Genomic DNA, 15,648 nt, shown 5'->3' on the forward strand with positions numbered 1-15,648 from the left:
GGATGTTACTGAAGAAAATTCAAACGATGGCAGCCAACCATCTAAAAGACGACGAATGGGCTCAGGGGACAGTTCACAAAGTTGTGAAACTTCAAGCCAAGATCTTAGCTTTAGCTACTTTCCAGCAGAAAACCTGATAGAGTACAAATGGCCGCATTATGAAACGGGAGAATACTACATGCTTCAAGGGCAAGTCAATGATGAAAAGAGTCCTGTCTCACGTAGGAAGAAAATATCTGCCAAAACTTTCACTGATGAGGTTAACAGCCCTGATTCAGACCGGCAGGTCAAGAAGGGACGGAACTATAAGAAAAGGAAGCGTTCTCCCTCCCCTTCACCAACTCCAGAAGCTAAAAAGAAGAATGCCAAGAAATCCAAGCATGGTTACCGTGAAGAAGAGCAGAGTAGTAAAAATATGACTTCCCCTGATCAGTTCAGTTGTTTAGGCTCCGCCCCTTCCAAGGGAGAAAGAGAAGGTTTCTCCCTCACCTTTTTTTACCTCAGTAAAAGACTCATTGGATGGACGTGTCCAAAAGCTTGGCCCAAAAGCCCCTGGTCAAGGCATTTTTTACTACCAACTCTTAGGTTTTTACCTGAGTCTTATACTTTATGTTCAAACCCCCTGAACGACACTGTGAAGATCTCAGGCGCCTTCACACCGGTTCTTTGGCACCATAGGAAGGTCTTGTCCTTCAACTTAGGCCACTGAACTGGGGTTGTGGTTTGCTCCGGCATCCACAACCATTGAGAGAGAGGGAACAGGAAAAGCTTCTCAGCTTATTACTCCTAGGACCCTGGACTTTAGAGTTTGTAAAGCATTTTTCCCTGTTGAAACATCACGTTTGTGTCAAAGAAAGAACTAATTGTCAACAATAAACACCATTTCGAGTTAACTGTTGTGTTCTGGTCCTTGGGAGTTCCAGTTTCCCTAAAGGAGGGCAAGAAGCAATCCCCTGGGGAAAGAAGTCACGTCCATGCCTCTTTCTCTATAGCCCCAGGCGCGACGGCACATCAATTATTAGTTGTAGCATTTCTACTGAAATTGGACCTTTTACCCACTGAAATTAGTCCAACTGGAGGCATCTTTAAAAATAAAATCCTATTCATGTTTTTTGTTCAGAAGTAAACCACATCATATACAATGGTGCAATATCTCTCATCCACTAAAATCAATATGGCATGATGCAAGGGATGTGCAAAATTGTTACTCCTTGTAAGTTGTATGAAATTTATTAAATTCGTGCATACAAATTGGTATTAGAAACATGCAGGAAGGGGTTTTAAAATCGAAAATCACCAATCTTTTTTTAAAGATTCTGTAATATTCAGATGCCTCTCAAAGTCAGTTTAATTTCCAGAATAAGCATTCAGCAACTTTGGTAAAGTCAAGGGGGCATTGTGTGTTTTTAAGACAGAGGCTGCTGGTTACCATAAGGAAGTGCAGCTGGGGGCGGGACTAGCAGAGTTGGGTAGGAGACTGAGAACACGGCATTCTGGGAAAAGTAGTTTGTGGCAGAGAAAAAGGCTTTGCCCTAAACTACATTTCTCAGAATGCAGTGTTCAGCATCAGAAAGCTTAGAAGCCAGTCATTTAGTGAGTCCAATAATAATGGAAATTATTGAATCTGCAAAGAGGACTAAAGTAAGAGTATAAATCTGTGCTAAGTTGAAGTTATGTGGTTAATTGTGTGTCATATAGACACACTGTTAAGACATTCAAGGGGACTGCTGTTGTGGCTTTTTGGAGGAAGTTTTTGTTAAAACTTTTACAACCCCCCCCCCCCCCCCAAATCTTTCTGAACCTTCCTGGGGTTGATGACCTAGTTATCTTGTGCATCGTATATAAAATATATAATATCTCCATTACTTTCCTTTTACCACCAACATGAGGTAGGATCAGAAAAAAGATGTATCAGGATAAACTTCAGTCAGATTAAAAATATGAGGAATAATAAGCACTACATTAATCAGATAAATGGCATAAATATATTAATCTTTACTCTTCTTGAAGACTGGTTAAATAAAAATATTCTGGCTTTTACTTGATATTGCCTGTTTCCAAGTATGTCCAACAAATTATTTCATGTTAGTAGAGCAGGTTTTCTCTATATCACGATTCTAAATTTTGGTCCTCCAGATGTGTTAAACTTAAGTTCTCAGTACACCTTTTGGCAAAGTCAGTTAAGGCTCCTGGAAAACCAAAGTTGGGAATCATTGCTACCACTGAACATATCATTTCTCTATTATCCACCATCACAGAACGTACTCTCAGAGGTGTGTATACGAATGCAACCTATTTTATTAATTTTAGACAGGAGTCAAATATTAAGACATGTCAAACATTCCTTTGACTGTGTTACAATTGATGGCAGAATACAGCATTTAAAGTAAATTTATGCAACAAATTTATGAAGACTATTTGAATTAATTTTCAATCACTAACAACCACAGATGTCAACATAAACACAAAGAAATAGGCTCAAGAGGACTTTATAATGTATCACAAAGTATAACTTGCAAACAGGCATTTGGTAATTAAGTGTTTAACAATTTTCAAAGAACTAAAATTATTCCTTTAAATACTTTATCACACTCTTGCTTTTGCTCCTTCCCAGGGAGAGTAAAATTACATCTGTTCAACTATCTTGCCAACAATTAAGCAGCCTTTGAGGTTTCAATGATGGGCATTTTTGTACATAGCTATAAGACCTCTGTTGCATACTATTTGAAATTCATGAGCACAAGCAAAGTTTTGTTAAAACATTCTAAATCAGTGTTTCTCAACCTCTGCTCCTCCAGGTGTTTTAGATTTCAGCTCCCAGAAATCCCAGCCAGTTTACCAGCTATTAGGAATTGTGAGAGCTGAAGTCCAAACATCTGGAGGAGCAGTTTTAGAATCAATGGTTTAAACTCATTTAAACATCTGGAAAAACTAAGCCTGCAAGTGATCTGGATATACATAAATTGCAGGTAGCTGTGATTGTCTATTGGAGGAAAAAATCCAAAAGCAGTAATGAATATGTGACATTTTGGTTGGTCCCAGTAACAGTATTATTATGGCTTTTGGATCAATTTCGATAGGAAGCAAAATGTTCTCTTTATTAAAATGAGATGCCAAGCTGAGCTGTTTAAAAATTTAATAAGCATGCATACTGTGAACCTTTTATGAAACAATTTTGCAGTGGCTGTGGCCTGCTTCAGTCAGATATGAAATAATTTGAGCCAAGGAATTGTAATACTTTATTTATTTAAAATACATCCAAGAGCAAATGAATTTTAGTACTGATTGATCACATTTTGTTATAGTTGACAGAAAAGTGGTTTCTACATAAAATAAGAGCATACTTACTTTACATATATCCTCCAGTGTTTGCAGAGTTCATGGACATAAAGAAAACATTTCCATGGCAGACAAGGTATACCTTGCCATGTGCAAATCAGAACATCTATGGAACTGTATGATATAGGCAAGGGATTCGATCTCACTGCCCTTCCTTTTCAGAGGCAAAACACCACTAGTGTTAATACTTGTTTGTTATGTATGATGCTTTTGCTTTCCTAGGTGTGTAATAGTAACTGGATACATTCTTGGGCTGGAGCCACAGTCATGGGTAAAGTCACATCAAGCACCAGAATAATCTTTAAAGCAAACTATACATTATATGCCAACAATAATTTCAAAGGCATACAGCAATCATACAAACAAATGAGAACTCTTATTCACAGTCGACAATGTGCCCCTGCCACTTTTGAAACTCTTAACCTCTGAATGTGGGCGCCTAGCAAGGAAGATGCAACTTAATAGCAATTGAATAAACTCTATGGAAAGGTACATTGTTTTTGCCCTTGTGAAAAGTATAAGTTATAACAGTTAGTTTAGAAGACCTCCCCTTCTAAAATGTGCTTTTACATGTAAGTAACACACATATTTCTCAAAAGTAGAGATTAATATTTCACCCTAGACTTAACTGTAATTTCCACAAAAAAATCTGTAACAGAAATGCTGGTTGAGTTTATATCCTTGGCACTTTCACACACACACCCTGGGGGGGGGGGGGGGAATGGGACGGGACGGGACTTACAGCAAACAATAACATACTGTTGAAAGCACAGGACAGAGTTAATTCTCTTGCAGATTAACACATGCAAATATTTTGCTTCCAAAAGAGGTCAATTATTGTATTTCTTCCTGAAAAAAGATCCTATTATCTTAACAATTTTATATTCTTATCTTCTGCCCATGAAGCAACAGCATGACCATATTACCAGTCTACAATTTGCAACACTATTTATGGCCGATAAAATAGCCAGCACATTTTTGAATATGGTGTTCTCAGATTTTTCTTACAAAGGAAGGGAGATGTGTGGAAAAAAGTCTGCTCTACAGAGTCTAGGTCAAGAACGGCTAATACTGTACTACTCTTATCAATGTACTTGTCCATGAATAATCTTTAATCTAGTTTTCTTTCTCTTTAGATAGGTACAGTTAACTCTGACCCTGAGTGTTGATATAACTGGAACTCTAAACACCTTCAGTGTATTTTTACATGCAAAAACCTATGTAATATTGTTCCATCAAACTCAGATGAAATTTGCAAGCTATCCCGTTTTCTTATTCCGTATAATTTCTCCTCCTTCAATCTCGATTTGTTCATATAGCCACTTCCGATCACAGCGGCATTCAGGTCCACACTTGCTGGAGCCACACTTTGGACAGGCATAAAAACATCCTAGGCAATCTTCATCGAGACAGTCACAAAGGTCTATCCCACTATAAATCAGGAATCCTTGGCTATCATACACTTTGCTCTTTGTGGGTATTACCTGCCTGAAGAAGAAAGAAGGTACAATTAAGAGCAATCTGAGGGTTTTGACTCTTTATTTTCCTGAATGATAATCTGCTTAAAACTTCTGAGACGGTAATTCACTTTGTCTAGTTGTCTTATATCAAAAGTAATAGGGGATAAAAACTAAAAGACAGACATATATTACATCTCTTATATATTACGTCTCCAAGATGTGAGTCTACATAGATGTTAATGTTCATATAAGCTATTTTTGTACAAGTACTATGGAGTCTCTCCAATGAATACACCTGCTTTTCTTTCATGTGGCTTCTGTAGTATAGGGAATTGTTTCATTATATGGATCAATATACTATATACCAAATATTTTGCACTGCATCATGAACCCATGTTTCTTCTTACACATAGACCCATATGCAAATATGAGGAATAATGTAAATAAATATAAAGCAATTACATATATTTTCTGTGTTTGTTGAGTATAAAACAATTCAAATCAAAGGTCTGTCTTCCTGTTAAATCTTTTAAGATAAAATCAAAACACAAGTCTTCTGGCTGTAATCCTAAACACATTTAAAATTCAGTTCAGTTAATCCAGAAAGACTATCAAGCAAATATTTTGATGCTCTTGTATTATTAAATTCATTTAATTATTCAGCTAGAACCAATCTTAAAAGGCATTCCCCCCCCCCCCTATAGTGGTTTGGGACTAAGCAATTCATATTAATAAAATATGGGGCCCTTCCACGTAGCCCTATATCCCAGAATATCAAGGCAGAAAATCCCACAATATCTGCTTTGAACTGGGTTATCTGAGTCCACAGTCAGATAATGTGGGAGTTTCTGCCTTGATATTCTGGGATATAGGGCTGTGTGAAAGAGCCCCTAGTTTAATTGTCAATATCTTGAGGAGAGGAGAGGGAAAGAGAGATGCAAGCATTGTTTCTATGTTTGACAATGCAGTCATTTCTTCTGAGAGGACAAAACTCGTAATTATGGTGAACAAGAGTCGTTAAGCGTGGAATCTGTTTTGGTTAAGGCAATATTACTTGAAGTAAGTCATTAGAAGCCCAGTAATAGCAGAAAACACTTCACTTATTCAGATGTGTTAATAATCCTATTGTTTAATCAAATCATTGTGAATAAACTTCACTCCTTGTTCACCTTTGTTCATCTAATATTACTGCAGTTTCCAGAGGTTGAAGGAAGGTTTATTCTGTTATCTCTGGGGAAAAACCAACTAGTATCAACTTTACTGCTATGACTTGTGTGAAACTACCATAAATTGTGTAATTTATCCAAGTTGCAAAACGGATTTATTTATTACCCATTTTAAGATAGAAAACTGAATTAGGTATATTGTAGCTGTTCTGTGAAATATATATTTGAAATAATATATGTAAAATGTTTTGAGGCTGTAAGTGGTGATACAATGTCATTTTGTTTTCATCAGTTTTTCCATGCACTCAAATGGAAAAGGAAAGATTTTGTCTCTTCAAGCAAATCTGGAATACATGAAAGCAAGGGCAAATGTAAGTAATGGAAAAAAAAAACCCCAACATACCTATCTGAATTAACGGATGTGCTTTTTGCTTGGAGTCTTCTTTTTTCTCTTTTGTTTGTTTCTGGAGCAAATCCAGTATGTCGTCCTGGATTAGCAAACTGTAAGGATTTCAAGGCTTTAGCTGTACGCCCCTGAACAAATATAGACACAAATACATTTGAACCAGAAACAACAACACTTACTATGTTAACCACTGCTAATTAAGTTGTGACATAACACAAAAAAGGGAAGGCCAAAGCTTAGCCCATGTTGTTCTAACTCTTACTAAATGAAATTACTTTCAGCTGCAGAGCACATGAATTATGTGGTGAAGTGACATAAATTGGGGATCTGTCATGAAATACTAGATCAAAGTATATGAACATTGGGCTCTATACAAATGTAAATAAACAGTCCCTACATACAGTAATGTGGTACAAAGATGCAATTAGATAGCACTTTCTCTTTCATGCACACTCTTATTTTTTCTGTTCAGGAGATTATTAATTTATGCCTCTAAGTTGTTCATAAAAGGGTTTAAAGGAGTAATGCTGGCAAAGAATGCTCCCCCCAGGAGTTTTTTATGGAACTGATTATTTTGGGGGAATTATTATATCCTACGTACTCATTAATTAGAAAAGGAAATTCAGAACCACTAATAAGTAAAATACAATACTTTACTTCCTCTTCCTCTAATGTAACTTGTATATTTTCAATATATTTAGTCTGTGAAAACTGAACTCTGCAACACTGGAAAATAACTTCAGATTCAAAGATGTAAGTCTTCTGCCACCGTGTTCCTTGCTTTTAAGAGTTTCCCCCCACTTTCAAATCTTATAACAATGATGATGAGCCACTAACTTTAAGTGGTAGATTGTGTTTCTAAATGCTCTCGTTTCTGAAATATACCTTGCAACAGAACACTAAGACACCAAGGTGCTGCAAGGCTTGAAATCTTCTTTCTCATATTCTCTATACTTGCAGAGAGCATTTGACACATGGGAATTTTTAAACGTTTTCCTGCCTCTACAGTTTGAACTAGTACAATTTGTTTTATCAACTTCAAGCTTCTAAATGTGCTTATTAAGCATCGTTGTTTTCACAAGGCAAGGTGAAATTGTCCGTAGTGCTATGCAGTTCTCTGCATTGCTATGGATTGTTTCTACCCATAGTGTTTGGTTGATCATGTCTGTTTAAAGGAATTAAGATAGGCATACAATGAGTAGCTGAACATTCCTGAAAATACTTAGTATGTCATTCATTTCTATTTCATCTAAACGCGGAAAATGTAGTGAATACTGTTGGAACAAACTAAGATAGTAAAACAAAGCTAATTTAAAATTAACCAGCTTCTTGGTTTTGAAAAAAGACAAAACTGCAGTTAAGTGAAGACTTCCTGATTTGTTTGCAAGCTCAAACAAAGGAGCAGCATGCACAGACAAAACTGTGCATATAGATTATTAAACTGAGATATAACTGTCTGAACATGGATACAGTCTCCTTAGTCTCATGTCAAGTCCTTGTCTGTCTTCCATAAAAAACAAACAAACCATTAGCCTTGCTTAAGGCTGATTCAGACATGCGTAACATATTGTAAGACATTTGCCACTAAATATATTAATTCTTCTCTGACAATTATTGCATTTGAGATGTTGTGAAGTTATATGAAAGGATCATTTGCAGGATTTCATCTTTGATGGTTGTTTTAAACATACATATTCTTCATGTCCTTTGTCTTAGAGAGATGAACATATGTATATGTCAGTACTACTTAACTTTTTTTTATTTCAACATAATGCTTTAGCGATGCTCTACTTTTTTGCAGCACAATCCATAGGCACACTTACTTAAAAGTAAGTATCAGCTTTGTCAAATGAGCTTATTCTCAAGTAAGTATGCACAGGTTTGATGATCTTAGGCCAATATTCAGATAGGTGAAAAAAGGTCCCATATACATACGTCTGAATCATGTCTTCTTTGCTGGCGGTCTTCAGAATCAACCTCTGCATTTCCATTTATTATCTGTGTACATTTTGGACAAAGCTTCCAGCCAGGTATAAACTGCCGTCCAAACTTGGCACTTAGAAAAGTAGCATCATTTAAGTCAATTGCATGCAAGTTTTTCCTTGAGATTTTTTTGTGTATATTAAAGGGATCACAACATGACTTTTGCAAGTCTTCATATCTATCAAGGTAAACTTTAGCATGATGGAAACAGATCGTGTTGTTCTCTGTAAAGGTTATCCCAGTTCTAAGCTGAAGGAGTACTAGATCAGTTGATGAAAAATCTTGTTTATTCTTGAAGCCAGTTTGAGAGGTAAAGAATGTTTTATGGCAATCACTGCTAGCTTGCAGCTGATTTCCAACTGAACACGGATCCATTTTACTTGACCAGTAAAATTTATTTGTCTACGTTTTGTCTTTGTCGTCTTTAGCAGCAGTTACGAGGATTAGCCTGGAGAAAGCAGTGAAGGAAGTGAGATTCATGCTGTATACCTTTCTTTTCAACCAGATTCAAAACAAAAAAATAATGCTCACATTAAGTTTTAAGAAATATGTTCCCTAAATTGATTACTTTTTCAGGGATGCTGCTGAAATACAATGAACATTCTTTTTTTTGCTGGCAACTTTCGTCTTTATCTCATAATGGAGAAAGAGCTGACCTGGAGCTGAATGTGACACACAACTTTATTTGGTCAGCCTCACATTTCCTTTTCTGTCCCCATTCTCTCCCAAGAGGTAAACTGCTATTCCCAGAAACCTTCAGGAATAGCAATTCCCTTTTTAAATAGTAGACTTTTGGCCCCTTCCACACGCCTGTATAAAATCTACATTGAACTGGATTATATAGTAATGTGGACTCAGATAATCCAGTTGAAAGCAGATATTGTGGATTATCTGACTTGATATTCAGGGTTAAATAGCTGTGTGGAAGGGCCCTATGTGATCCTTCCATGATTTGGGGTGTGACATTTCTGACAGTGAATATGAAACCTAAGGCTGGTAGAATTTTGAACTAAAATCTAGAAGTGTTTAGAATTAATCTTGCTCCCAGTTGTTTTAGTGCACCTGTGGTCCTCCAGGTGTTTGGGAATCAAGCCATCAGAAGCCCCAGCAAGCTTGTCCGATGTTCAGGAATTCTGGGGGTTGAGGTTCAAAACACCTGGGGGACAACAGGTTGTGCAGGCTTATTTAAATTGCTATAATGACTCAAACCTTCCACTTTCTTGAATACTTAAGAATGCTTACTACTAAAATTGTTAAGGCACTGATGGGATATTTTCACTACATTGGTTCTTGGCATTAAGAATCTAGGGATTTCCTCTAACAAAGGAAATCTTATTTGTTTAACCTTATAAGGTGAAGCTGTTACCAGGTCCTGAATAGTTTTAATTGTTACAAAATCAGCCTTGTACTTACATGTAAGACAAAACATGACAGTATTGTAATAATCTGAAATGTAAACTGATAGATATCCAGGGGAAAGGACTCCAAGCTCCGCCTCTCAGTATCCAATTTATAGTCGAATGGGTGTGTATGGCAGCAACTGCAAAATATCCTTTAGTGGGAACAGACATCTCATAATACTTTGCTGAATATGCCAGTGTAAAATGCAAAGGACTATTATGAGTGCTAGGCATGAGTTTTCAGATAATTTTCATTCTGCATCACAAACAGGAGAGGAGCAGTAAGCCTTAAGTCCATTTGAATTAGCAATTCTTAAAAAGCAATCCACAAAACGTTACTATCCAAGCATGAGTTGATGAAGCCAGCAATTTGCAGCAAGCCATTAAGCAAAATTATCTAAACCTATAGCCTTTCCCCCCACAAACTAGAATTGTACACATCCATATATGTTGTTTTTTGAAAGGCCAAAGTTTTATTCAAAACAAATTATGTTAGTGGAGTTCTTGAAAAAACTAGTTCTATGACAACTATTAATGGGTATTTCAAATTTCTTAAGTCAGAAACCAAAGGAAGAATGAGCACATATCAGTGCTCCTATACATGTATAAGTCTGTACTAAATTTCCTTTTCAGCTACAGCTTCTTGAATTGCATTTGATGTCTCTTATATGTCTAGAAGAGCTTTAAATTCAAGAGATATAGGGCTCCTCAAAATCCTAAATAAAACCTATTTCATTTACTTTGGTTTTTAAAATTGATTTTGAGGAAATATGTTAATTTTGTCATATTTATTATTGCCTGTTTTAAAGCATTTTATAATTCTACTTTAAAATGTTTAGTTTAATTGTACATTGTTTTAAACCACTGAATAGTTGCCTGTGTGTAAAGCCAACTTGAGTCCCCTCTGGGGTTGAGAAAAGCGGGAAATAAATGTCATAAATAAATAAATTTCTCATCTGAAACTTTATTTTTCATTCACTAGTCTGTCACAAAGAACAGCAGAGATTCCAGCCTTCTCAATAAATGTTCTACATTCTGAAAAAAAAGGTTTTATTTCCGCAGCTCGGCACAAGTTTTTTTTATATTTATAAGTGACAAATTCTGACAGATTGGATCAAGACAAGCAGAAGGCAGTCATGTCAACTGCTAACAAAATTTAACCAAGAGCTTTCTAGTTTCAAGACCTGCAGACCTATTAGCAATCTAAATCTAGCTGGAATAGAAAACAGCTGTACAAAATGTATCTATTCTAAGACCCATTTTAAAATGACAGGAACATTGAAACTGGTATCACTGGCAATATTTTACAACAGTGAATGTTGTAGAATCTTAAGCTTGTTGAATGCGATAAAAGTCAAGTATGATAGTGACTAAGAATAAGACATGTTAATGATGCCACATCAATTTCATGTAGGTGTAAAGAAAGATAAACTATTGATGTTCCAATAAAAATATGGCCAGTGGTGCTGATGAGAAAGTAAGAAACAACTGCTGCTGTTTCTGGAAAGAATAAAAGAGAGAAGCTGCTGCTTTACTGGCCACAACAGAAAACAGAGCAGAAGGGAAGGGGAGGGGAGCACATTCCTAGACCATACTTTCTATTACTGAGAACAGACATGTTACTCCCCCATATTCCAGTTTGGATTTTTTTTTTTAGTTTGTAGAGATGTGGTCTATACTGATTTACATTGCCACTTTACCTTTAATTGGAAAGATGTATGGGTACTCCACCACAATCTTGAAATATAGGCTAATATCTACTATTTTGAATACCAAATAGTCCTAGATATTTTCATTAGCTTTGCATACCCTCTGATTACTCCAATACTAGGTAGACTCAGGTTTAAACACAGTAATTAGTAGCTGAATTTTATTTTTGTAATATATAATATGGTTGTTACTTTATCATGTTCTAAAAATAGAATCATAACTGTATGTCAGATTGTTTTTTCTTTCACTCATTCCACACTCAATACATATTTTCTCCCCTAACTCTCACAACTGTCTTCCTCCATTTGCCACCAATGAATTATTTAAAAATTCTTTCACTCACTGAATCCTCTTCCTGTCCTCTGAACTAGGATTAGCTGTCATGTGCTTCAGCCCTCCTCCTTCACCTATGAGCCCTTCACTAACATTTCTGCTGCTACTTTTCTTCTTTCATGTTCCAGCTACAACACTGTCAATTTGTAACAATACTTTTGAAGGGGCAAGTGGAACTGTATTTAGAAGCTAAACAGACAAAGCCATCAACTAATCTGAGTAGCACTCATTTGAGAAGGGGAAGGGAAAGAAAAGCAAAAGCAAAAGGTAAGGAAAAAACAAACAAACCCCAGTCATTATCAGGTGTAGTTCATTATCAGGTGTAGTTGCAAAATATATTTTGGTTCTACCCATAAAATTTAGTCTCACACCCAGTAAAAGCAGTGTATGACAGACAAGTAGGTAAGAAAGTCTTTAGTTATGTAACTGAAAAAATGTTTCACAGCAACGGTGTGTACTGATAACTCAAGAAAACTACTTTGTGCAGTTTCTGAAAAACTACTACTTACTGATTTTCAAGCCAATAAAGCCGTTTTACATATCCTTATTCACTCTATCATCAAATCTGATTTATTTCCCAATTATGATTTAATGACAGGAAATACATACAAGGGACACTCTTGCAATTGACTACATCACGAGTTAAGATATAATGCCTGTGCCCTCCCAGATGACTGCAACTTCATCATCACCCACCATTTACCACACTGACTAGGGCAGGTGGGTCTTGCATACAAATAAGGCCCAGGGAGCCAAATGTTTCCTATTCCCCAAACCCACCAAGTAAATTGTGTTATTCAACAGTGTATGTGTGGCAAAGTTTACATATTTCTAATACCTGACACAATTGCTGTAATAATAAATCATGGAGAGAGGCAGGACCTTGAGCTTTCTGGAAAAAGTAGTAAAAATGATTCCCTCTGCTAGACGTATATATTTAGGTAGCCAAATAAAAACATGTCTAATTAAAAATCACCTAAATGGTAAACAGTATTGTAACAACATTACGAACAACAAGGATCCTTGACACTTTTATCTGTTCCATGCATCCCTTAGGGCTGCAGGATTTTCTGCCTTTTTATCCTTAATATTATTGTTCAAAAGAACACATCTTAAAAACAACTGATCCCAAATTGTTTTCTCTCTCCCCAATCGTAAAAACAGGAAATACAGAGGGAAATGCCTTTTTATCATGAATATTGTCGTTTTAAAAATCTTAAAAACTGCAGACCCCAAATTATTTCCCTCCCACAAAATCCAGGATTGTCTTTCTTTTGTCATTGTTGATATGGTCCTAAATAAACTGCTTAAGTAGCTCTCTGCACTGAAGGAAATGCAAGATTTTCTGCCTTTTGCAATCAATATTATAATCCTTAATATACTGCTTAAAAACTTCAGGTCACAAATTATTCTCTCTCTGGCCCCTTCCACACAGCTGAATAAATTCCCAGATTATCTGCTTTGAACTGGAATATATAGCAGTATGGACTCAGATATCCCAGTTCAAAGCAGATATTATGGGATTTTGTGCCTTGATACTCTGAGTTATCTGGCTGTGTGGAAGGGTCCTCTCTCTTCCATTCCTTCCAAAACAAGAAAAATGTGGGATTTTCTGCACTATGGTCCTCAAGACAAACTAAGGCAGTGGTTCTCAACCTGTGGGTCCCCAAGTGTTTTGGCCTACAACTCCCAGAAATCCCACCCAGTTTACCAGCTGTTAAGATTTCTGGAAGTTGAAGGCCAAAACATCTGGGGACCCACAGGTTGAGAACCGCTGAACTAAGGGCTCTTCCAGACAGACTCTATAGCCCAGGTTTTCTGCTTTAAACTGGAATATATGAGTCCACACTGACAGATAATCTGGGATAAACACAAAACCTGGGATCAGATCCTGGGATAGAGGACCTGTCTGGAAGGTGTCATATAATCCCAGTTCCTGGATCCAGATTATCTGCTTTGAACTGGATTATATAAATCTACACTGCCCTATAATCCAGGTCAAATGAGACAATCTGAATTCAGAAACTGTCCATAATTGAGGAAACTTAAAAAAAAAGAAACTTCTCAAAGACAATCACTTTTATTAGGCCTTAATTAGACATATACTCTCTGAAGTGTATATCTCTAATTAAGGGTTTGACTCTGAGCTGCTTTCAGTCTGTGTCCTGTTGGCCCATGGATTATATGACACTGGAGGTAGGCCCCATTTACACTGATCGTTTAAGGCAGTTTGAAACCGGCACTGAAGAAAGCAGTTCCGCTGTCCCAATGATTGACGGCATAGGAAGCACTAAGGGCGGCCTTTCCTGCCCTTGTGTGAGAGTGTGCTTCTTCACACGAAGGAAACCGCCCTCTTCTCAGAAGCCAAGCAAGCCCGCGACGGTTGCCGGGCCTTTGAGCTCCCGGGAGCCGGCTGGAAGCGACAGCCACGGGCAACCTGGCTCGGGAGCCTCCTCGCCTCCTCCTCCCCGCGCCTCCCCCTCGCCGGCCCTGACCTTGCCATAGGCCTTCCTTCGGTTGAGTCCCGCCGAGAACGCCGGAGCCGCTTCCCCAACAGCCGCCATGACGCCGCGCGCCCGCCTCCTCCTGCTTCTCCTTCCACAGGGGAGGGGCAAAGCAAACGCGCTCCCAAACAACACTTCCGGTTCCCAAGCGCAGCTGGTGGAACCCTCCATGTGCGGGGTAGGAACAAGCCAGAGAAGGTTGCGTAGGAGAGGCATTGGAAGGAAGGAATGGCGCAAAGTTGGACATCAAGCCCACCGCAGACTCATATAATGCACTTTAGAATGAATGCCGCTTGGCACCACTTTAACTACCAAGGTCTGTGATTGTTTTTAGAACAGGTATAGGCAAGCTTGGGCCCTCCAGGTGTTTTGGACTTCAACTCCCACAATTCCTAACAGCCGGTAGGCTGTTAGGAATTGTGGGAGTTGAAGTCCAAAACACCTGGAGGGCCCAAGCTTGCCCATACCTGTTTTAGAAGGTCTTTATCTTTCTTTATCATTCTAAAAACAATGACGAATCGGAACTCGAAGTGAGAGCTGCGAAGAACTGCTTATATCTCTTTGATCTCGAGGGATGAGTAGATAGGAAGTTCTGCGAGTGAACGCGATTAACGCGCATGCGCAGATAAACCTCTCCTTTCCGTGTTATAGTTCTAGCAGGTCTTCAACGACTTCCGCTTGAGGTTGGCCTCGCGGCTTGGCTTCTCGAGCCCTAGAAGCGGAAGTTCCAAAAATCAATAGTCCATAGAAAACAAGGGCGGCTTTGCTGCACTTGGATTGGGTTATCATTTTGGAATATCTGTGCACGCATGTTGTTCATACATAGTGAAGTATCTTGGAGATGGAACCCAAGTCTAATATAAAATTAATATTAAATTAATTTAGGTTTCATAGACCCTATATGATTGCTGGAAGAAACATTAACAACCCTAGATATGCAGATGATACCACATTTATGGCCGAAAGTGAGGAGGAGCTGAGGAGCCTTCTAATCAAGGTGAAAGAAGAAAGTGCAAAAGCCGGGCTGCAGCTAAACATCAAAAAAACCAAGATTATGGCAACAAGAATGATTGACAACTGGAAAATAGAGGGAGAAAATGTGGAGGCCGTGACAGACTTTGTATTTCTAGGAGCAAAGATTACTGCAGATGCAGACTGCGGCCAGGAAATCAGAAGACGCTTACTTCTTGGGAGGAGAGCAATGTCCAGTCTCGATAAAATAGTGAAGAGTAGAGACATCAGACTGGCAACAAAGATCCGCCTAGTCAAAGCCATGGTATTCCCTGTAGTAACCTACGGATGTGAGAGCTGGACCTTAGGGAAGGCTGAGCGAAGGAAGATCGATGC

The 15,648-nt window shown here is 37.9% G+C and overlaps 1 protein-coding gene across 2 annotated transcripts; it reads right to left on the reverse strand.

Annotated features, from left to right (window-relative positions):
* Positions 1-2,278: 2,278 nt before the first annotated feature.
* Positions 2,279-14,424, reverse strand: ARL14EP (ADP ribosylation factor like GTPase 14 effector protein). Of its 2 annotated transcripts, XM_060766166.2 has the most exons (4): positions 14,293-14,424; positions 8,307-8,802; positions 6,369-6,499; positions 2,279-4,827 (listed from the first exon to the last, which is right to left on the reverse strand). In XM_060766166.2, exons 2-4 carry the CDS (start codon positions 8,727-8,729, stop codon positions 4,599-4,601), a joined length of 783 nt encoding a protein of 260 aa, XP_060622149.2. In that variant the 5' UTR covers positions 8,730-8,802; positions 14,293-14,424; the 3' UTR covers positions 2,279-4,598. The 2 variants fall into 2 exon arrangements, with proteins under 2 accessions (XP_060622149.2, XP_060622157.2); XM_060766174.2 differs by lacking the exon at positions 8,307-8,802 and having other exon boundaries at positions 14,293-14,420.
* Positions 14,425-15,648: the final 1,224 nt, after the last annotated feature.

This window comes from Anolis sagrei, chromosome 1, assembly GCF_037176765.1.
Source record: "Anolis sagrei isolate rAnoSag1 chromosome 1, rAnoSag1.mat, whole genome shotgun sequence".
Taxonomy (NCBI): domain Eukaryota; kingdom Metazoa; phylum Chordata; class Lepidosauria; order Squamata; family Dactyloidae; genus Anolis; species Anolis sagrei.